Raw genomic sequence first — 23382 nt, 5'->3', positions numbered from 1 at the left:
ACCCCATTTCACATTTGCTTTAATGCCTCCTCTTTTAAGATGTAGAATACGTTGTCTAAACCCAAAGGAGATTCTACTAGGAAAAGAATACAAATGTTAGGTCCCAAAATTGAGAACTCAGAGACCTTTTGCTTTTCTTGGAGAGGCAAATTTCCTCCCTCCATTGCCCTCAGAGTGTTTGGGGATGTCTGTTGACTGTGATACGGGACTGCTCTGAATTCCAGTAAGAATAAAAGATGCAGGGTARCTTTGTATGATATTTAAAGAAATTATTGCTTCTCTCTCACAGTGTGACAGGATGTGATAATGGGTGCTTTTGTTGTTTGATCTGGGTGTTTTCTGTATGTTACAGACCCAGAAGGTTGATGAAATAACTACGGTCTTGTGAGGCTGTTTCCAACATCTTGAAAATTTAGATGCTGTGGTCAAAAAAAAACCCCAGTAATTTCACTGAGATTTGGTTGAATCTGTCTTCTGTCCTGGTCAAATCAGAAAATGGGCAGCAAAATTCAGTATTTATAATACCAGGAATGGGATGTGCTCCATGAAGGCTTCAGAACCACCAGATTTTATCTTGAAACGATGCACTCCTTTGTCAAGAACTTTTGAGACCCAATAAACACAGGGGCTAGAATTCTGGAAACTCTGGTGACCTTGAAGTTTAAAAGGGGAGGAAGAAGTCTTAATAGTTTATTAGGTTTCTGCAGATTTTGTTGAAGTTGGTTGGCATTTGCTGTAAGAGAAATCTGAGTTAGTATCCCTCACCTCTGGGAAAACTGCTGGTGATTCTTAAGACACTACAGACCTCAGACTTGCGATATGAACAGCATGTACAGCCTTCTAACCACCTTGGGTAACTATCTTCCCAGCTGATTATTGAGMCCACAGAAATGTGGACTTTGTGAGAACGCATTATACTATGAGTTTTAGCTTTGTGTCATGCAAGAGTTTTAGCTTTGTGTCTATGCAAAACAATAAAATGTGCCATTTTAATTTCATTTGTAAGGAGTTGTGTGAACCCTTTCAAGGAGGCCATACCTCTTTCTCCTTCCCTTTCCCTTTTCTCTTCCTCATATGTGCATGGTTTCTTATCTGGAACTGAAGTCTCTTTGGTTTATTTTTTTTTATGCTTTGTCTTTCTTGTTCATTAGATGGATGCTGCATGCAGTCAGTTCMCATGTTTCTTAGTTTCTAGTCTGTGCAGACAGTCTAGATTCTCTRCATGGTAACTGGCTTTAGGTCCTGGCAAGTCCAGAGACAGTGAGGGAGCATTGAGTTATTTGTAACCAGAAATTGCTGGGAAAAGCAAGATGAAAAGAGAACGAGCAAGAGAGTCACATATGAATTCAAAGCTGAATTTGTGGTTTCATGCAAAATGTAGTGCTAATGAACTTGAAAAGTGTGKTTTTGCACTACTTTCTGTAAATCACAGCTCAGAAATCCAGTGTTGTCACTCGTCTCATTTTGGAATGCGTTAGAGTTGAGATCCAAGCAGTGGAGTAGTATCAGCTGAAAACTGGAATGGTGATGGGATTCAAGATGCACCTAGGTAGTTAATAGGSTTTCTGGAAGAAAGAAATGGCTCAGTGGGAGAGGCACTTAATATTGCAGAATCCCAGACACAGGCATTCTGTAAGTATGTTTCGACCCTGAAATGACAAGCCCAAGATGTTCAGATGGTTCAAAAATGTGCATCTAGTACTTCTAGTGGCAGTAAATGACAAGATACTGGATATACTGTAGTTTTTAAGTAAAAATTCGATTGTTTTGTTTGCCACCTTATAAATCTGTAATTACATGATTGTTTCATTTTCCAGTTTGACTCTAGCAGAGTACCATGAACAGGAAGAAATTTTCAAACTTCGATTAGGACATCTCAAAAAGGTATGTTTTTTTAATCACAACCAAACCCATAAAAACTAGCACTATCAAAATGAAGAGATAACTTGTTGAGTGCTGTTTGATTTAAAAACCTAATACTAAAATGGCCATACTACTTTATGCCTAATAGTGACCTCCCTTTTGTTTCTGTTTCTGCAACTTTTCATAAACACTGGGATTACAGAGGATCAATAATGATTCCATCCAGTGTAACTGTGCTGGTTCCTGAAATCTTTCTAACAGTGCTAACAGTGCTAATGCTGTCAATCCTGCTCTTCCCTTTCCACTTTCTGATCTCTTGTTTCAGAGCTCAGTGAGGCAGCCAAGTTTCATATATGGGCTTTTTATGTTTGTTTTTTGGCCTTTCAAAAGCTCTAATTCACAAACATTGCATTTCAGAATTAATATAACATTTTCATCATCTGCAGATTTCACTTCAGTTGTTACCAGTTAGTACATTACCTATCACAAGAGAATATAATTTTCCTGCTTTTATGGAAAATCTTTTCTCTGCATCTTAAATTATTTTTGCAGTCAGATATTTACTCTAGTCTTTCACTTCTTTTTCTTAAAGCCCATCATGCTAATAAATCTGTGTAGTGAGATAATTATAAGAAAAACCTGTTGCTCATTCAAGCAAAAGTTTTGAGGAATAACCTCTAAAAAATAATGGCAGTTGATGCAGACWGAAACACCTCAACAAGAGTGAATGAAAAGTACCTGTATCTGCTGAGYAGTAGTTCCTGAGTTGTTCAGTCAAAACAGGTCATAGTGTTTCTCCCCTTGAAATATTGCAAGACTCTGTTTCAGGCCTGTTCTCTTCAARTACAAGCCACCTGAAATAAATCCTRCTGTAATAAACTGAACTGGGCCCCTTGAGAAAGCTGCAGCTTTTTCTAARGAACATGACAGGAAAGTCATTTGAATCTGAATCTATCAATAGAATTTGAATCTATCATGGGAAATCTGCATATAATTTGCTGGCACTAGTGAAGTAGACTRCCCACATAGTTCTTCATTGTTAATGGTTTAGAAGCACCAGCTTCACATAAAATTCTATCAGGAAATTTTGTTTGCTTTAACTTTATTGAAGTCTAATGGCATTTTCAAATGATAGATGAAATAAGCTGYTACATGGCTGTTTAATACCAGAATTTTGGTTTCACTGTGAGCATCAGTGCTGGAGTAGTTTGCAAAAGAAGGAAATTCCTTAACCAAATGCCAGAGGGGAAACAAGTGTTATTCTTAGCAAATCGTATTGGAGTATATGTGAAGAAAATAATAAAAATACATTCTTACATTGTAATTCTTATGTGTGGTACAGATTTTGTCATTAACTAAGAAAACCAGTTTTGTTACCTTCATTTTTATATGGCTGTATTTCCTACGTATGCTTCTTTGCTATTTACATTTTTTTCTTCCTTCCTTTAGCATGTGCTGTTTTGCTGACTACTCCTCTTCCTTTTCACTCTGGAGATTCTTTCCTGGTGCTCTTATTTTTGGTGCCCTGTATATGCTGCCACCACCCGTTTTCTTTTCCTTCTGCTACCCAGGAAATTCTTTTCCAGCTAGTTGCTTTGGTCCTGGAGAGGGGCTCTTGTTTTCTCACTTCCTTTTATATAGCAGTGACCTGAGGCAGCTAAGCTGGTTCATTCTTGCTTAAAGGTATTCATAGCCTGAGTGTCCTAAATAACAGCTGGAAACAATGCAACCAGCCAGTTCTCTTTGGACTAACATTGGCCTATGAACCACGTTTTGAGAACCACTGAATTGCATAATATATGAACAAAAAGGTCCAAAAGAGGCATAACTGATGGATTTTTTTTGTTAGCCTTTGGGAAGAACATAGACAATTGTGTGTGGCCTTTTGTGAGGGGAGAAGGACTAGAATTCTTTATAAAGGACTACTGGGTTATGAGGAACTGCCTATCATTTCAGGATATTTAACAGGGAACTGCCGGGATGTATCTAAATATAGAAAAAGGAGTTTGACRTTATATAAACGGGGAACAACCCAGCTCTTGACATTGTATCTTCAACCTGAGTGTACTGTTTAWTCTTCCTACTAGCAAATTAGTGCTACTCTGTCCAGCTTTTAAATTATTAGGATTCTGATTTTCATTTTCTGAATGTAGGTTGATCTCATGTCTTGCCTTTTCCTTACCTTATGGGGTTTGTTTCAGGATATCCACTGAAATAATCTAGTCCAAACTCCTTAATCCTTTAGATATGTGGTCATTTAATGTGTGATTTAGATCATACAAAAGCAGTTGTTGCTTCAGCATACAGGTTTATGAAAATGCTAGCTTTCTGACATTTTCTCTCTACCTTGCTGACTTCTGCCTCTATTCCCTTGTGCCATAGCTTGTTGCYGTGTTGTTTTTACCATCATATTGTACAGTCAGAGAGTAAACTGAATTGGAACACTGATCTAGCTTCTTTCAAAAAACAAATGTGGCTTTTTTTGTGATGCTAGTTTCTTTTTTTCTTTTCTTTCTTCTGTATTTTGTTTTTTTTTYCTCTCAAAGATTGATTAGTATTCCAGTTGGTTAAACCATGTGGCTGTGCAAAAGGCCATGCCAAAATAACATGAGAAGATGAGGGGTGCTGATACTAAAAAAAAATACGTATCAGATACCAGACTTTCCATTTCCTTTTCAGCTAAAATTAATAATTCGATAGTTACGAGTTTTCTAATATGGACTATTTTTGTCTCCCCTTCCTTCAAATTTTCAAGTTTTAGAGGCACTAACTCTGAACTCAGTATAACCCTGTCTACAATATCTTTCAATGAGTRTATTTTTCAGTTTGACTGTAGACACATAGGTTTCCTCAAATTAGGTATCATGAATTCTKTACTCTTTTAGAGAACCTGAATAAATAATTATTTCATTGTTTCCTAATACCTAGCATAAAGWTGAGATAAAATTAAATGCTCAAATTAGTTGAGGAATGTGCTCCTACCTGACATGCTTCTTTTGAAGTTGCGGTTAAAATCTTAGGCAATACACATCCTGCATTTGTAATTTTAATAAGATACAAATAGAAAAATGTTTTAAAATTAGATTGCTKGTGGTGTCTTATATATCAGCACCTTAAGAATATTTCTGCTGTAATTATGTGCTCTTTTATTCTATTACTTGATTTGCACTTCAGCCTTRTAATATTTTAAATGTCTTTTTCAAATCTGTCGGTTTGTGCAGAATCTATAACTGCCCATATCTCTTCTTTTTTTGTACAGCAATTTCAGACCGCTTCCCAGATAATTTATCTCTTTGGCTGAGGTACAAAACCCAGCTGCCTCTCATTTCAAATAGCATCCCTACAGTGCAGAACAAAACCATGAACATCCCATTACCTGTGGGTTCATGAACAGAAAAATTTCTTGAAACAGGCTTTTGCCTTATCTTTCTGAATTTTTCTGGCTTTAAGAGAAAGCAGCGCTTTCTTCTAGTTCAGCAGGGTTTTGTAATGTAATGTTCCTCCATCACCACTAGTATTGATGCAGGGGTAAAAATACCCTTTTCAAATGGGGAGTAAATGAGCTTTTATATTTCTTKCTTTTCATTTGCAGGAGGAAGCTGAAATACAAGCAGAACTTGAACGTTTGGAAAGAGTTAGGAATCTTCACATAAGAGAACTGAAAAGAATAAATAATGAAGATAATTCACAGTAAGAGAWTTACTGTCTTAATTTTGCATGCCTGTTTTTAAAGTAATTCTCTAATATAACATTTTACCTACAGAACAGAGACTTGTTAATATTTTCTTACTGGTTCTCTATGTTTATATATGTATTTTGAACACCAGCTTATTCAAACATTATTAAAATTTCTCATAATTTGGTACATTAATTAATGTTTTTGTTGAATATGRAAGAAATCACATACATACATATCTTACAGTGTAGAGCTGAAACTTGCTAGACCATATTACTAAGGGAAATACTTGTGAGATAACTTAATGTAATTCACTTAGCTGATGATAATCCAAAAAATGGCAAGGAGGTGTGATGCACCAGCAGCAATTTTGTGCTGCAGTTAAAATTACTTTTTGAGTTTATGGCACTGTTATGTCATTCCTACTAGGTATAGCTGCCTGTTAGGGAAAAGCTGTATTATGTTGTTACTTTGTATTTCACCTTTGTGACGGTGCATCATCATGTTAAATTGTTACTTAATATGAAACTTTRCTGTGTGGTTTTGAAAGTAGTAATTATGTAACTTGAGGAATTAAGTCTGTTTTCCATGATGACAAATACAGAGGCTACAGCTTCACCAACACTTCTAGCTGGCACTGTTGCTTGAAARGAACTGGTTCTGCCTCTCCCTGGCTACTTAGCCCTGTTTTCTTTCACACGCTTGCAATGGCATTTCTTTACTGAACCGATGTTGGAAATTGATRCAAATTAAAATCAGCTCCTGTGGTTTATTTTTCTGGATTAATTTTAATCCAGGATCAATTTCCTGGTCTAGTTCTTTGCCCCAGTTGCAAAACTGTTTATGCCATGAGGAGAGAGGACAGTGCAAGGATGGAATGAGCCAGGGGGAAGGACATGGTAGGACTGGACTTCTCGCTTTCTACACTAGGAAATGTTTATGAGACAATAGCCTTAAGGCTTCAGGATTTTATTTAATTTTTTATTTTTTAGACACAGTTGAATTATGCATGCACTAAGGCTTTTAATGTTAAAAGAAAAGGATGTGAGATTATACTTGACTGTTTTAATGGTACCTRCCATGCAGTAATACAGATTTTTTTTGTTACCATGTGGCTTTGGTGCTAATTGATAGCTAAATTGATGTTATATTTTGGATATTAAGAATAATGAGTGTTGATACTTACAAATTGACGGCAGAGAATTTTCTTTTAAAAATAAATGTTCTGCAGCAAATAAACAAGCAGGTTAAATGATAGTGTTTTAAAATCTTCTGTGTTTGCATTAGAGCAGGTTTAGGTTTTTTTTTTAAAAAGGAGGATACTTCAACCATAAGGAATAAATGGCACAGAAAAAATGACAGACTTTGMCTGTGTAAATACTGTATGTGTGCGGCAAAGAATGTCCAAATTGCAGTCACAGTTGAAAACAGTTACAGGACATGGCCAAGCAGAATAGTGCAGCTTCACTCACTACTCATYGTCTGCAGTCAATGCTGACACATTTTATGGTACAGAATGAAAAACTTTAAACTGTATGTTCATGTTTTTGTGGGAGTTTAGACAAGTATTTACCAAGYGACTAAGCCACAGCTTGTAGTCATCTTGTAGTAAAAGAGAGAAGCAATGAAGAAGTCATTTAGGTCTGTAGCCCCTGCTGTCTTTTCCAGCATGTCTTGGCAATTTGGCTGTTTGGTAAGGGAGAGGGTTCTGAGGCAAAGCAGCAGTTGGATTCTGACTCAAATCCTGTTGGGATTTCTGCTTCCAGCTGTGGTGTAAAGCTAAGCCCATTTTCTTGTTCTAGCAACAAGTGCATCTACTCGTGGGTAAACCTGTACATCTACARCTGCACTGGGATAATGGGGCAAGTCGAGAGTGTTAGTTAGGGTGTSCCTGACTGGCTTTGGAGGTCACATTTTGGGGTGCAGATTCTGAGCCATGGAGAGCTACACAGAGTAGCAAAAGCAGTGGWGAGGGAAGGTAGTGAGATTCACAAGATTGGCCCTACTAGAAGTACATATGTAATAGAAGTACAAAAAATATACGAATCTAGGTATGTTGAGTGTGGTTTTTGAGAATTGGATTACTTGGTCACATGATATCAAGTGCCTAAATGCTGCCTCTAAATTTATTTCTTCTACACTGAATGCATTAATTATTATTTATGGTTTCTTTAAAAAAGATACTKAGCATTGAAATATATATCTTCATAGTGAGTGAAAAAGGAAGTTTTATTTCTAAAAGGGGCACAGTAAACAAGAATATGCATCTTCTCTCAAATACTTGACTACCTATGACCATACTTCCAAAATTGTAGAGAATATTGAAGGATAGAATGAGCCATTGGCAGACTAGCCCTAAACCCTTCTTTAAAGTTTTCTGTGGAATATAACTGGCAGCTTGCCTTAGATTCATGAGTATTTTGTCTCATCATTGTACTAAAAATGTGATGAGTATTCACATCCCTTCACCCTGGTTGGACGGAAGAATCTATTTTGTCCTCTGTATATTCAGGAGAGAGAGTATAGTCATTTTTCTTGGTCCAACAGCATCATTTTTTATTTGGAAGAAGTGTTTTCTTTTTGCTTTTGCTTAGAGTCTGAGCAGATAGTGAGTCCTTTGGTGTATTTTCCCCATATTGCTGTTYCTGATTTGTTTTAACTTCTTAGTGGTACATAAAATCCATTTTGCTAAAGAGAGGTGGTAATATACAACGTCTGGTCATGTTTTATGTGAAATTGGAAGAATGTCCTTGTTATCTCTTCCAGAAAGATGAAGTGTGAGACTTCTCTGAAATTTGGCATAACAAAGAGAGACCCATGTATCACATGTTTAAATTTGAGCATGCTTTTCTTATCCTCAAAAACAAATAGAGAAAAATAACAAAAAGTTTGCCAGGATTGACTGTTTTGATGACAGTGTTGTGATAATATTTCTAAACAAAATAGTCAAAASGTTCTGAAATCGGTCATGTTGTACAGTTGTGCTCTTAAGATTTCTTGTGGTGTAATGTTGCTCAGCATATTATATGTTGCTTCTAAAGAGAAAACTCCTCATGATGAGTAATACAGAGAGATTTACATTTAAGATGCTACTTGTATACCTTAAGTAGAGTAAAACTTCCTTTTTTCTTTCAAGATTTAAAGATCATCCCACATTGAATGAACGGTATTTGTTACTCCATTTGCTTGGCCGAGGTGGCTTCAGTGAAGTATACAAGGTAAAGTTTATTGAGTCTGATAAATCTGGTTTTTGAGCCATGTACTTTTAATTTTGGGAAGACAAAAGAAGGTCTAATTAAGTAGAAGCATTGTAATGGGTTGAGCAAATTTCGATTAACCTGTGGAGGGGAGGTAGCACGGCAGTAGCCTTGTCAGTAATGTGTGAATCACATGCTAGCTTTTTTCCTCACTTCATTGGGTGTTATTTTTATCACCTTGGTTATAACTGTCCCATATTTGTACATTTCTKTTTTAGGCTTTTGATCTTTATGAACAAAGATATGCTGCTGTGAAGATTCACCAGCTTAACAAAAGCTGGAGGGATGAAAAGAAAGAGAACTACCACAAGTAAATATTAATGACTTACGCTTCATATGTTAAGCTTAATAGCATTTTATTGATTGTAGAAGGTTAATGTATCCATCTTCTTTTAGACATGCCTGCAGAGAATATAGAATACACAAAGAACTGGATCACCCCCGAATAGTTAAACTGTATGACTACTTCTCCCTGGATACAGATACGTAAGTAGARCTTGGCAAGGATTTCAGTGCTGTAYATTAGATAAACAGAAATGAAGAGTATTTGAACAAAAATAATGTATGTTCTTGCTTTCAGCCAAAACAGTTTAAAGAACCCCACACTAATTGCAGAATTTTGTCTGCCAAATATTACAGGCCTTCTATAGGGTGATGAAGAGAGCSTTTTGCAGCACGTGACTAGCAAACCATGCAGGGTGGCCTGGGGGTGTGAGGCCAGAAGGCTGTGGGGCAGAGCAAGAGCTGCTGCAGGACAGCTTCAAAATGCTACCATACCTTAGACAAGTTACCAAGTTATCAGGAGCATTACTACCCTAGGTATAGCTCCTGGTGACTGGGCTGCACCTCTGCATGAAATGTGTCATGTCTTAAGGGATAGTTAAGGTGTTTTGATTTTGAGGAAGGTGTATACTATAAATAAAGAGGCTTTTTTCAACTTCTCATCAATATGGATGCATTCTCTATTTAAGTGAGTGTGAACGTTCTGATTTATGTCAGTTTTCATAAGCTAATAGTTACACCATGTGTTCTGTGAACAATTTCATTCATAGATTTTCATATTCAGGCAGCCATTCTTAAACCTGTCAGTATGAAACTAGGTTGTCATGACTGTTTCTGATTGTGCAGTGTGATACTTTCTCTAATTTTCTCTCTCTAAATTCTACCCTAGGTTTTGCACGGTGTTAGAATACTGTGAAGGCAATGACTTGGATTTCTATCTCAAGCAACATAAATTGATGTCAGAGAAAGAAGCTAGGTCCATTGTAATGCAAATAGTAAATGCACTACGGTATCTCAATGAGATCAAGCCCCCTATTATACACTATGATCTTAAACCAGGTAAGTGGTTTACGTGTGTTACGATTGAAAATGAAATTTTTTTTTTTATGCTTTATTTGGTTTGTAACTCACACCTGAAAATGATGGAATTAACTTCTGTGTGTCAGGGTTGTAAACATCTGGGAAAAGTGTGTACTTTTCTTCAGAATTTAATCGCGAGAATCATCTGCCTTTTCTGTGGAAAATGTTTGTAACAATTTTTTTACTTCACATTATTTCGATACAAATTTGTACAAAAAAATCATATAGCTAATCGATACATGCATTGGTAATTAGCAGTATAATCAGATAAGATCATTAGTAGGCTCAATCCTGTCTGGTAATTGTGGAATGCTGATGTGTAAATAATTTTTCTCATATTAACCAGTAAAAAATGTAATCAATCACTTCCAGTATCCCAGCATAAGCACTCCAAAATAGGACTTTTCAGAGAGTTTTCTTTATAACAAATAATGAACATTTTTATAAACAATGTGTTGTCCTGATTCCCTGGCCTTCGCTTTTACAGCSGGGCATGAATGATCCTTGTATTCTTCATGTGCTTTAATATGCTACACTTCCAAGTGTGGGATTTGTGAAGTAATTCTTAGTGCCAGGATGTTTGCTGGCTTCTCTGTAATGAGCTGTTCATACATGTTTCTCTTGTCTTACGAAATTGTGTAGAATGTATTTTTAGTCTCATTAGTTTTTTTTCTCAGAGGAACATCATCAAGTAATTTTTATAGAAATAGAAATAGAAATTATTGTACAACTTTAACACATGGAGTAAGATTTGTAGGATTGTAACAATTTCTTGGCACAACTTTGTGGCATGTGCAAACCCTGAAATCTGTGGTGTTGAATTTGTTCTGCAGAAAAATAAAGAAACTTCATTGTAACTAGTGTATTGCTGCATTCTGGTGTTTCCTCACTTCATTTTGGCATTTCTTKGCTGACCAGCCTCACATCATGATGGTAACCTAGAGAGTTCCTAAAGCTGCATGGATATTTGGCAGGGTTCAGTTACTCTAGACTTGAGGATGCAAAAATTATGTAGATGTAACTCAGTTGATTCAGTCTYGGTGCTAATAACACCAAAGTCATGGGTTTGGTTGGGGTCCCTTTTAACTCAGACCATTTTATGGTTCTGATTCTTTGATTCTGTAAAATTGTCATGTCTCATGAAGTTAGATATTCTTGAAAATTGAACTTGGTTTTGAAAATAAAGCATTCTGTTASCTTTTTTGAGGTAATTTTTTCTTGCTTTTTTTTCCCGCCCTGAATAGGTAATATCCTTCTTGTAGATGGAACAGCATGTGGAGAAATAAAAATTACTGATTTTGGCCTGTCCAAAATAATGGATGATGATAGCTATGGAGTGGATGGAATGGATTTAACTTCACAGGGCGCGGGAACTTATTGGTAAGGCCTGGTTTGATTTTGCTCTTTAGACTTTGGATCATTGTTCAGAATTCATAAATCTGTCTTAAAAAGCCGATTTGGAGAGACCAGTAGGACTGAAAATATTAACATGCATGACAAGGGTTTTTGTGCAGTGCTGTGCATGTTAATATTCCCAAATGCTGGAAAAATAACAAGTAAAATAAGTGTATGTATTTTATATATATATATATTTAATGTATAAATATATATATATACACATGTCTACAAAATAACTGTGGAGATGATCACTGTGATTTAGAAACATGGTTTCCTCTGAAGAAGCAGGTATTTAATCTTTGGCTGCTGGTGGTTGAAGACATTTGACAGAGTTATGATGATTAGGTGTGGGTGCACAGTACTTGGAAATCGTAGAGCAGGGATTACCAACAGGTAATGTCCTTAGGACAAAAGAGGACACCTTTCCTTTYTAAAGGTTAATGACAGCTCAGCAGCTGTGATTTGGTTTTTGGGTGCACTTCCATGCTCATCCATAACACTGGAGTTTTACACCAGTGCCTGGTGTAAAACACCTGCCAAAGCATAGGAATGACAATAAACATTTCATTGCTTACAGAAAAACATATTTTAGAAATTGTTCTCTAAAGATGGAGATTCTTCATGGCACAGTAGTTCTTTGAGCCTGGGGGTGTGGTGGCTATGTCAGGGTGGGTGGATTAGAAATCCTGCATTGGCCAGGTTGTTGCTTGTCAATTCATTTGCCCTACAGAGAAGCCAGTATCATTCCCATTTGCTTTGCACTTCTTCCCATATTCAGAAGTTGCATGTAATGAAGTCTTTGCCTTTTCCTTCAGAGTTTTTAGAAAAGGAAACACATATTCTTCCACAAATGCCACGCTGCACRTGCTGTGAAAAAATGATTATTCAAGCTGAAGCATTTTAGAACTGTTAGGCTTTTGTTACTCTTTTTAATGCTTTATCTACTTAAACACCAGCCTAAATATTTTATTGTAGGAATGTTTGTCAGAAAAAWTTTGGCCTTTGGATTTCATCTAAAATGCCTAAAGTGCCTTAGGCACTAGGGGTGCTGCAAACGAGAGTAAAAAAAGATCTGTAATCATTATAGATTCATGATGAATCTCTGCATTTCTAATTCATGCTTTCTCTGCACCCAGAATTTTCATTAGGGAGGGAAATATTTAAGAGTGAGTTTGAGGGGGGAATGAGTCTGTTCAGAGTACATTGCACAAACCTGTCAGCAGCATAGCTCTGGGAGGGATTTCTTCAGTCAMTGGGTCCAGCTACCTGGCTTCCCAGGCAGTTAGTTTATGTAATCTCYTGTAAGTTTCTAGACATTTATATTAAATCTAGTTAGTGTTTTRTCCCCAGTAATCTGATTTGAAGTGTCTTCTGTAACCTCAGTTCTCTGATCATTAGAAACATAATCCTCTAATTACAGTCTGTGTTTATTTGTGGCCAGTTCATACTTGTTTGTTCCTGTGCCAACATTGTCCTCCTTCAGGTAGGTTGTGGCCCCTTGCTAGTACTTGCTCCTGGGTGTTTTCATAGCCTTCACTTTTTTTTCCTGAACTGTAGGTTTTTATTTGTTTCCTGAACTGTAGGTTTTTATTTTTAGTAACCTTCTTTGCATTTGTTTCATTTTAAGATCACTTTTCTTGATTGTCATAATCAGACTTGTAGACAAGTATTCCAGAAGAGAGTTTGTGACACCGTTTTAAATTGTTGCATTTTTATCTAATTTTTCTGCTTATTTCCATTTCTACAAATACTTCTTCAAAATTTCTATTTAAGTCTTACATGTTGTTCGCGAAAAAGTGCCTGTTCTATGATTGCCTTAATAGTTTTTTTTGCATTTGCAATTTCAGGTATTGCAGTCAATAATATTTAACTGCACTTAAATCAATAMATTTGGAAGGTTTTGTTTTGTAAAGGAAGCTCCATTTAATCAGTTATTCTGTAATTGAGAAATGGCATGGAAACTTCCTCAGCTTTCATTAAGTAAAGTTCTCTTTCTGCAGAACATAAGGATGAAAATAACAGTCAATTTTTTTCTATCATATACCCCTCTGGGTAATATTACATTTTTACTAAAAACTTAGATAAAGGGTCTTTAAGTCATATCTGCATTATCGCTGATTCCTAACCAGGCCTTGCTGTAAAATGCCCTATTTGGCTTTCATCTTTTCTTGCTTTGATGGATGAAGAAGGTTKTTATTTAACCTGGGGTCCCAATTTTTTAAAAAAGTGATAATTGACAGTTTAGGAAAAAAGAGTTTGTGTTTGTACTTGTGTGAAATAGACCCCTTTGTTTGACCAACTGTACAAAAAGTGTAATGTCAGTCTTGATGGGTTGCAAGGTGTTGGAATGCAGCACGTAGGGCAGCTGTACAGTTGTCAGAAGGTCAGAGATATGTAGCCAAGGTATTCGTACAGTTTGATAATTGTACATTGTAGTGATGCCATACTTACAGATGATGTTACTTGAGATGCATGTTTTGTTTTACAGGTACTTGCCTCCGGAGTGTTTTGTAGTTGGCAAAGAGCCACCAAAGATTTCTAATAAGGTTGATGTATGGTCAGTTGGAGTAATTTTTTTCCAATGCCTTTATGGTAGAAAGGTAAGGAAAACATTTGAAAATCTAAAGAGTTTTAGTGTAGATGCCTGTTCTCAGTAGACTGTGAATTACATTTGAAAGGCATGAATCTACATGGAAAATTACTTGTTGGCAGTGTACATTGATTTTGCAAAAAATTAAAAAATCCTGCCTGTAACTTTTATTTGCAGAATGGTCGGCAGTTTGTATTAACAYTGCAACAACTTACTATAGCATAAATATTTATGAAATCAAAGTAGTTGGATAAATCTGAAAAAAACCCTGTGCTTATTTTGCAGCCATTTGGCCACAATCAATCACAGCAAGATATCTTACAAGAAAATACAATATTAAAAGCCACAGAAGTTCAATTCCCTGTCAAACCCGTTGTAAGCAATGAAGCCAAGGTAACTTTTAATATCATCTCTGAGTAAAACACTCATCTTAAAGGATTCAGCTGTAAAATTGCTGTTAACCCCTAAAAAGCTGTGGGACATCATAACTAAATAGGTAGAAAAACATAATGGAGAACTAGGATTTGGATGTTTTTATTTAAGCAACCTTATTCTGGGATTTCTCAAAATCATGTACTTCAAAGCAAAACTATATATATATATTCCAGAAATTTGCAAGTGGTTTTAAAGTAGGCCACCTCAAAAAGTGTCTGCTTTGCTTTTTCCCAGAGGACCTTATGTGTCTCATTCAGGCTGTTTCACTAGAAGTTCTTGTGAAATGCTGCTGCTAGCGAGATCTTTCTGAAAGTAGGGAACAATCTCTTTCTGAAAGTAGGGAATGTTATTCTGGCCTTGTTGACCATAAGAACTATTTGACTACCATGTACCTGAAGGATAGGACCACTAACACTCTTCCCCTTGAAAGGTCATCGTATGTGTGCATTAACTCAAAGCTGAGTTTAGAAACAGGAATTTTTAAGATGAAGAAGCTAGAAGATGTTTTAATGCTGATTTATGYGGGAAATAAAACTGCCAAAATAGTGTTTCTGCCACAAAAGTGTCAACGGCAGTTTGTCCTGTGTTTAAAAACTATAGTAGTATCAAATTCCCCTGCACAGACGGGCTGTTCAGTAACAGATTAAGGTGGTTTCCCAAATGATTATTGCTGTGAGCATCTGTAACACAAATCCAATTCTGTGGATGTGGAAGGAAATGTTGTATTTACTTGGTTGTAAAAGCTCTCCCAATTTTTGAAAGATRCATTCATGACTGGATGGAAGAGATACGCTCTTTGAAAAAAAATTGCCAGGATAGTAGAATGCTTATTCAAGTTCCAGCCACTAATTAAACATACTTAGATTTGGGGCACAAGATGCCAAAAATTTAGGAATGTTAAGATTCAGCTTCTAAAGATTAAAAGGAAAGGAAACCTATTTCTAGAGGCAGTATCTTCCCAAGAAAATAAGTCTCTTGGGTACATAAACCTGCTGTTACAAGTGGTGGTATATTTCTTTTCATTATATTTTCTAAAAGTAGTGKTAGTGAGACAGTTGCAGTTAAGGTTATGAAAAATTGGTTGAAGACCTGTAGTTAGTAATGTGTTTTTATTTTTGGATGAGGTTTTTTTGCTGTTTTTTGTTTTTCTCACTTATGTTTGATAAAAGTCCCTGGAATGCAGTTGACAAATACACATCATGTAAATGATAACATGACACACCAGCAGTTTATATCTGTGTCTTTTGACTTTGCATTTCTTTGTCTTTACTAGTTTTTATKTAGAGGATGTTAGGAAAGAGTAGACAGTTCAGCATGGAGAATTGGCAACTTTTTGCATTCTCTGTGTATTCCATGCTCTGTTTGTTTGAAAGGCTAAAATAAACTCCCAGTGTTCTCCACTCATATTAACCATTGTCACGATTGTCTCAACTTTAAGAGAGAGGGAGAAATCATTSTCTGGTGGAAATGCTATAAAACAATTTCAGACCAGCTTCTTAATGCAGACCATTTACAATGACTGTGTAGAATCCAAATTGGTTTTGAGATTTATGGGCCTGGCAGTGGGAAAAGAACAGCTTGTAACCTGAAATTCTGATTTGGAAAACATGGAGATGAAATAAATATGGAACCTCAAATGACATTGTTAGTTAGTTTTCAGACTGTAACTGTCCTTTGATCCTCCTCACAGTTTCCTGTTTTGTGCAGTGGTCTCCTTTGCTTCACACAAGTGTGGCTACAGTGCCACAAAACCGTGAAGTATTTTAAAAACACTTTAGACACAAACTGTTACTCTGAGGATCTTGCAAATAACTGTTTACAGTTCATTTGTTTTGAAGGATTTATTGTGAAAAAAATTTATTAAAATCTGGTATATCCAAGAACATGTAAATATATGCTAACAGATGTGCGTGATTATTATATTGTACCTTGTTCGTGCTGGATATGTAAATRATAGATGTACATTCGAGCAGGATTCTTTGGAACTTGTATCACAGATTTTCTCCTTTAATTTGCTGTTTTTAATTGGAGCAAAGAACAAACAGCTGAACAGATTTGTCAAAGATATATGTAATTCTTTTAAATTAAGTTCTAAATTAAGTAATGATCTGCTAATCAGTTCTGTAGCAATAATAAGGATTTTCTGTCATTAAATGTTGAAGCCTGGGCTCTCAGGAGACCAAATGTTCTGTGTGTGCTAGACATAAGATTTGATAGAAACTTTCAGCACAAAATGATTGGCATACACCGTATGGACTTAAATGTAGGGATGACATCGTTACTCAAGAACATTTGTGAAGTTAGCTACAGAGTTTTTCCATTGATTAGATAATTTTAAGCAGGTGTGATTGAGTTTTTCATGGGAAGAGAGTTTCAGCAGTGTAGGGGTTTCCTAAATGTTCTTTATATAATGCCTATTGAGCATGGCAGYCATCACTGTCAAATTCATGTTTTGCTATATCCTGTCCTGGCACGTGTGGAAATGAGAAAACTGTTTTCAAGAGTCAGCTAAAGCATTGAAATTCTGTCTCTGCATCCACCTGTTCTTCCCCACTCAACTCAATGGTTTTAGAAGCTCATTGGAGAAAGTAGAAAAGTCTCCTTTTTCAATCCTCACACAGTCTCCTGGTTTTCATTACTCTGTTCAGGCATAACACATGCAGAAATCTAGTTGGGTGAGGTGCTAGTGTTTTACTTGCAAATACAGTTCCTAAACACGGAAATACATGTTTGAAATGTGATTATTTGAAGCAAATTAATTTGCTCACCTTTTTCTTTCTGCCATTATGTTACGTTTTTTCAGTGGGCTTAGCAGTAAAATGTGAAATTGTCATTTGAATTTAATTATTTAAGAACAAGAATTTGTTTAGAAGTTGGTCTATCCAGAAGGATTTGCCTGTTTGCCTGAAAGTAGATGTAAGTATTTTGAATGCTTTTTTAACTTTCTACATTGCTTTTCTAGGCCTTTATCAGACGCTGTTTAGCATACCGAAAAGAGGATAGATTTGATGTCCACCAGCTGGCTAATGATCCTTATCTTCTCCCTCACATGAGGAGATCAAATTCTTCAGGAAACTTGCATATGACTGGCCTAGCAGCATCCCCTACACCACCTACTTCAAGCATTATTTCGTACTGAAATTTCTCCAGCTGAGGAATGAGATTATACCTTTATTTAGTTTCCAGATGCAGACTTGAGCTTGAAAGCATTTGAGTGTTTTTACACAGGACAAGTTTGATAACTGTGTTTTCAGACTGAAGTCCTCCTACATAGTGTCATTTGTATGATTGGAATGGATCATGGACTGTGAGTAAATGTACCCTTCTGAGAAACACCGTTAAACATTGAAGGATGACACTGCCTGTTACAAACTGACAGGTATACTGTGTTTAAGACTGAAGAAAAGGTTTTTAGTTTTTTTCTGGGGAACATTGTAAATAAACTTTTTAATACTTTAAAGTACATTTGGTGGATACTGGAAAGTTCTAACATGAAGGGTAGTTTTTCATTATTTAAATAAAAAAGGGTARTGAGCAAATTTGAAAACACAGGAAAAATTTTGTGCCTGGTTATAAACTAAATGAACTGCCATCTTTTCAAGACATTGATCTTTTGAAACCAAAGTAAGGAGTGTGAGACGGTGAAAGATAATGTTCAGCATCAGATTTTTAAAATAAAATTGGGAGTATTTTATTTGGCTACTCAGGCTTGTACCTCCAAAAATGTGGTGGTGTTTCAGTGGATTTAGATTGGAAGGGTGATATGGAATTCCTGGTACTTATTTCTCAAATAAGATTGCTAATTTTGAAATCCATTCAGTTTTCTAAAAGTACTATACTTGCTGTGGTATTGAAACTTGTGAAACCTTCCAGGCTTCTAGTAAAAGCAAGCAACAGTATGAAACCAAATGCAAACAGGTCATGTATAATGTTCTATGCAGGAATAATGATAAATTCCCTTCTAGCTCTATTGTAAATTGTTGTACAGATGTCACATTTTCAGTTAAATTTCAGCAACTTATTCCTGTACAAATGTTTAAAGTATGGCTTTTTCTAATTTGATATTGTATTTTTTTTAAGTCTCCCYCAAGGCGCTTTTAATTGCTGCTAAATGATGTTGCTTTTACTTTTACAAGAGTCAAATGACCTCCTTAAGGTGCAAGTCAACTGTAAGAGAGATTGAGAATAGGCAATTTGTTAACAATCAAGGCATGTAAATCAGATCTGTGTTGGCAATATAAAGTACAGTTCTTTCAGTCAGTTTATTGCGTTCTCAACCTGCAGAGCACATTGATACTAGATGTAGAAGTTGCTCATGGTTATTCTCTATTTCTGGAAGTTCCTATCAACAAGGAAATGTTTCTTGTGGCTTGTACAGATATTTTAAAATGTGAAACATTTTCTAACTGCCTTGTATGGTAGAAACTTATTTTTCAGAACAGTGTATCTCTCTCCTGTTCTCTGTTCTTTTTACTATCCCATTCTTGATGCTGAATACTTATATGTAATTTTGTCCATGTTGCAGAAAGAGGAGGCTGTATTACCACAGGTTTTCATTTAGTATTGTACAGTTAAACTGTTGCTCTTGTTTCTGATGTTGCAAGCCATTTTGTTTTCATTGTATATAAAGAAACGTTAACTGTCTCTTTAAGATGCTGCTGAAATTGTAGAGAATGTAGCCAAAACAGTAATAAACAATGGCAGTTGAAATTTCAAGATTTTCGTTGTGCATTTTTGCATTTCAGCAAAGGGCAAATCACATAACCATATCACTAGCAACACAAAACTATTTAAAGCTAACTCTTCTTAATTACAAACAAAAGGCCAATAATGCAGTAATTAATTTAAGTAACATTGGAGCTGAAAGGAGAAAATTCCATGAAACTTAAAACATCTCTCTTGATGAGGTAACCAAAACTTSATTTCATTGAACAGACCTCACAGAAGCAACTTGTAAGTATTTCAGTGGTTCTTCTTTAAATATTGAATAATAAATATTGTGGAACAAGATTAGCTCATAGAATTATTAGAAAATTAGACTCGRAGTACTGGATCTGCATCCTTTTCACTCTCTGCAGTACAATACCAAGTGCAGAATTCAAGGAGAACATGCTATGGATGTAAGTTCACATTAGATTTTATTCCTTCTTATTCTGCATGTTGATAACGGAAATTTAATCATTTAATCATTTAATCATTGTGGTTTTACCACAGGAAAATATGCAGGATAGWGCTAACTGTATTTTTATTTATTTGGAATTTGTTATGGTTACTCTTAGCAATGGTAAGTTAGGCAGTATATTACAGAACTACTTAAGTACCTGAGAAAGTTAACAGCTATCTAAAAGAGGAGGTTTATGTACAGACTTGTTTTTCCTATGGTTAGGATCTGGGAATAGGTTATTGCAGCTAAATACATGACACTTACTTCAGCTTTACAAGTAGGTGTTTCTGAAAGTTAAATGCTCACTTTAAAAGAGCTTCATACAGGAGTATTTGGGAAAAAAAATTAGTTACCATCTCATCTTTTAAATCAAAGTAGTAAGATTTTTACCCCAATGTAGCACAGTTGTGTTTGTGTTAACATCTTGCAACTGTTAATGAAAACTTTGTATCCCCACGAGGACTTATTCTGTGGTCACTGGAAGAACTTCTGAGTTGTGTGTTTGATGCCTGCCACTCAGAAGTTGTTTGGGTTAGAAATACCCTTCAGGCTAAGGTTAGGACCGTGAATTATGCTGCTGGTGTAGTGCTGATCCACTTCTAGGTAATTCATGTGTCAGGTGTTCAGTCTGTTATTTCATGCCYGTTTTACTAACTTCACCATGTGTCATCTGTCATTAGGTCTCCTAAGCTTTCTCCTGATTTAGCAGCAGGTAGACAAAAGAAATGAAGTTAAACATCATCATACAGTTCTTAATRAATCTTGGAAATAAAAGGTTTCCTATAAATTCATAAACACTTTCAACTGTCTGCACTGCAAGATTGTAAAATACATTATTCTATAATCAAATAATTTTTAGAACCCTTTACATATGAAACAAATTACTGTAAGAGAAGTTACATGATTTTAAGTGAATGTAATGCTACACATCCTTGCTGCTAGAGTTAACATTGGTTGGCTTGTTCCTGCCATAAAACCATGTTTTGGCATAATTTTGCTTATTTKAGCACTGAATTTGCTCGTATTTCACTGTGGAGCCTTAGGCACTTCGAACTTGGTCTGTGTTAGTTGATAGATACCAATGTCATAGAGGCTGGTCAGTATTTTAACTTTCTGAAAAGCTCGTTTGACTCAGGCAGTTGGGAAATGCACCATGGCAGTGCAGGCACCAGGACGAGTGCGGCCCGGGAAGCTCCGCGCTGCTGCGACCCGCSTGGCAGCCTGAGCAGCGGTGACTGCGTGTTTGAAATCAGCAACCCCGAAAAGGAAAGCATGTTTTGGCTTTTAAAGCATCCTGCGTTTTCCTGCTGCAGCTTTGATGTCTTCCTGAGYGTGGGAAAAGCACGGGTCTGAGCGGGGCCGGGCCTCTCCTTTCCATGGCGCAGCTCCCGCGGCCCCCACAGCGCTGCTGCTTCGGGATTGCGGCCGGGACAGCACCGCCCCACAGCCAGCCTGTGCCGCCGAGTGGGACGGCGAGGGGAGGAAACCGCTGGACAGGTGAGAAGTGTCCCTGGGTCATTTATTACTCTTCAAAGAGCCTTCAGGACTTGGTGCTCTTCTCCAAAAGTAAAGGGATATTGCAGTGGAATATTGAGGGGAGACTGGAGAGCCTGGCCTGGTGGGGCAGTGTATCAGGATAGGGATGGCYTCAAAATTTGTGGATTGAGAGCGTCCTGATACCGATGTCTAAAATACCTAATCTCACAATTGCTATTGTAGCTTACATTTTTTTTTTCTCCATATCAGCTRGAGCCAGAGTAAGGTGATGGGTTTCATAGCTGAGGAGTGCCCTGCACAGCAATGAGCCAGGCAGCTCTGCGTGCCTGTCTGCCACCACATCACGGGGACCAGGGCACTGGCGTGTCCCAGCATGAGCTGGGCTTCAGGGTCTAAATACCCTTCCTGAGGCCCGGATCATGCCTGGCCCCAGGCAGCCATGGACTGTATTGCCTTTGTCGGAAAAATAAGACTACACGTTTTTCAGAGAAATAATGAATGATCCAGTGATCTCATGTCTTTGTGATCACAGATTGGTGAAAGGARTCTAATGAKRTACCTRGAGCTCCCTGAGTCACTATTCTGGRGTTATGGCATTGCATACCTCCCACCTGAGGCCACTGTGTTTCTAGGGACCCTGTCCACAAACAAAGCAGGTTTTACTTGGTCCTCAATGCTTACTAGGCAAGGATCCCTGAAAAACTCTCTGGCCTCTTCCAATACCGAAGTTTGGCTCAAGGTTACTTATATCCTGACAAACTTGTCCACCTTGTTCTTAAAGATGCCTGTTAGTGGAGGCTGCGTTACTTATCCAAGTGATCTGTTCTAGTTTYTCCTATCATCCTGTGTTTCTTACTGCTCTTTAAACCTATTATTTCCAGTCCTGTGCWCTGTGGCAGGAAAAACAGTTTCCTGCCACGTACAGTGCACGAGCCTTGTATAGTACATGAGCCTTGCTTTCTGTACAGCTGCCATGTATTTAATTTTGAACTACACATGTATCTTTTGGAATTAAGATTGTTATCATCTGAACACGTGAGGTTCTTGCATTATTTGTTTCAGATATTCAACTCCTAACAGAACTATACTATATATTGAAGACACTTTCAAAGCAGCTTCTTCTAAATATTGTTTACTAATAGAGAACTATGATAGTTTAAAATATCAGTTGTATACAACTTTGTCAAAGGYAGTATATTGTATTAACTATGCTGGCTGTATCTACAAGCAATGGGTTCTTTTTTTATAGTTCTTGCTGAAGAGGTAGAAGTGTCACACACATCTACAAGTCARTGGCTTTTGCCAGCGTATGCAAATATTGTATTTCACTTTGTAGTACTCTTAGGTAGGATCTGGCAATATTGCCCAAATGAATTTTAGCTTAAATGTATGTATTGTCTGCACACCTTTCACTGCAATGGAATAGTGGGAAATGGGGCTTATAGAGAGTGAGATACTTTAATATGTATCTCCCAGCCCTCAGACACTGGCCTTACAACTTCTAGAACAGCTGGGCTGGTGCTGTGTCCAGCAGCACCCCAGTGTGTCACCATGCAGCCATGGGACATGATGCGCAGAGGATGCACTCCCGAAACGTGCGGTGGTTAACAATTGGATGGATAGCAGAGATTCCTCTAAGAATCAGTGTAATAGTCTTTATATGTGATTTGATTAATTAATGGTATTTCAAACAAAACCATTGATAAAGGATTAGCAAATACTGAGGCTGTGGTAGGCAGCATGTTTGCACTCTGTGCTTTTAGAAATACTGATGATGTTTTCAAATCTTTGTCTTTTTAGATGGAGCTTCTTAACACTGAATTTTTTTCCAGACTTAGAAGAAAAACAGCTTCTTTCCTTCCTGTCCCATTCCTTCCTTTTAGAAATGTGTGGTGCAGAAGTGCTTGTTTAAACCCCACCTTTCTCAAACTGAAGACATCTTCATTGATGTTTTGGACAGTTACTCTGCATATGGACTAACAGCAGGCTTCCTCTCAAGAGCTGAGACTTGTTGCTGGGGGTGTTTTCTTCAGGGAGAAACAGGGTGGGTCTCCTCTCTCTTTCTCAGCTGAACCCCTTGATAGAAGACACAGATTTAGGGTGGCTTTCTGGAATCCTTCTAAAATCTACTAGTAACTGG

At 36.9% G+C, this 23382-nt stretch overlaps 1 protein-coding gene across 3 annotated transcripts in view; it reads left to right on the top strand.

Annotated features, from left to right (window-relative positions):
- TLK1 (tousled like kinase 1) overlaps positions 1 to 19297 on the top strand; it is a 65522-nt gene extending 46225 nt beyond the window's left edge. For all 3 annotated transcript variants that reach the window (XM_057379162.1, XM_057379163.1, XM_057379161.1), the window contains exons 12-21: positions 1818 to 1884; positions 5456 to 5553; positions 8676 to 8757; positions 9015 to 9106; positions 9193 to 9282; positions 9968 to 10137; positions 11403 to 11538; positions 14045 to 14156; positions 14432 to 14539; positions 17544 to 19297. In XM_057379162.1, coding sequence (XP_057235145.1) covers positions 1818 to 1884; positions 5456 to 5553; positions 8676 to 8757; positions 9015 to 9106; positions 9193 to 9282; positions 9968 to 10137; positions 11403 to 11538; positions 14045 to 14156; positions 14432 to 14539; positions 17544 to 17720 — 1132 coding nt within the window. In that variant the 3' untranslated portion in view covers positions 17721 to 19297. The remainder of the gene's footprint in view (positions 1 to 1817; positions 1885 to 5455; positions 5554 to 8675; positions 8758 to 9014; positions 9107 to 9192; positions 9283 to 9967; positions 10138 to 11402; positions 11539 to 14044; positions 14157 to 14431; positions 14540 to 17543) is intronic.
- Positions 19298 to 23382: the final 4085 nt, after the last annotated feature.

This window comes from Malurus melanocephalus, unplaced genomic scaffold (assembly GCF_030028575.1).
Source record: "Malurus melanocephalus ecotype Western Australia unplaced genomic scaffold, MMel_1.1 scaffold_390, whole genome shotgun sequence".
Classification (NCBI taxonomy): Eukaryota; Metazoa; Chordata; class Aves; order Passeriformes; family Maluridae; genus Malurus; species Malurus melanocephalus.
The sequence above is the reverse complement of the archived record's forward strand: the minus strand, read 5'-3'. Positions and strand labels throughout refer to the sequence as shown.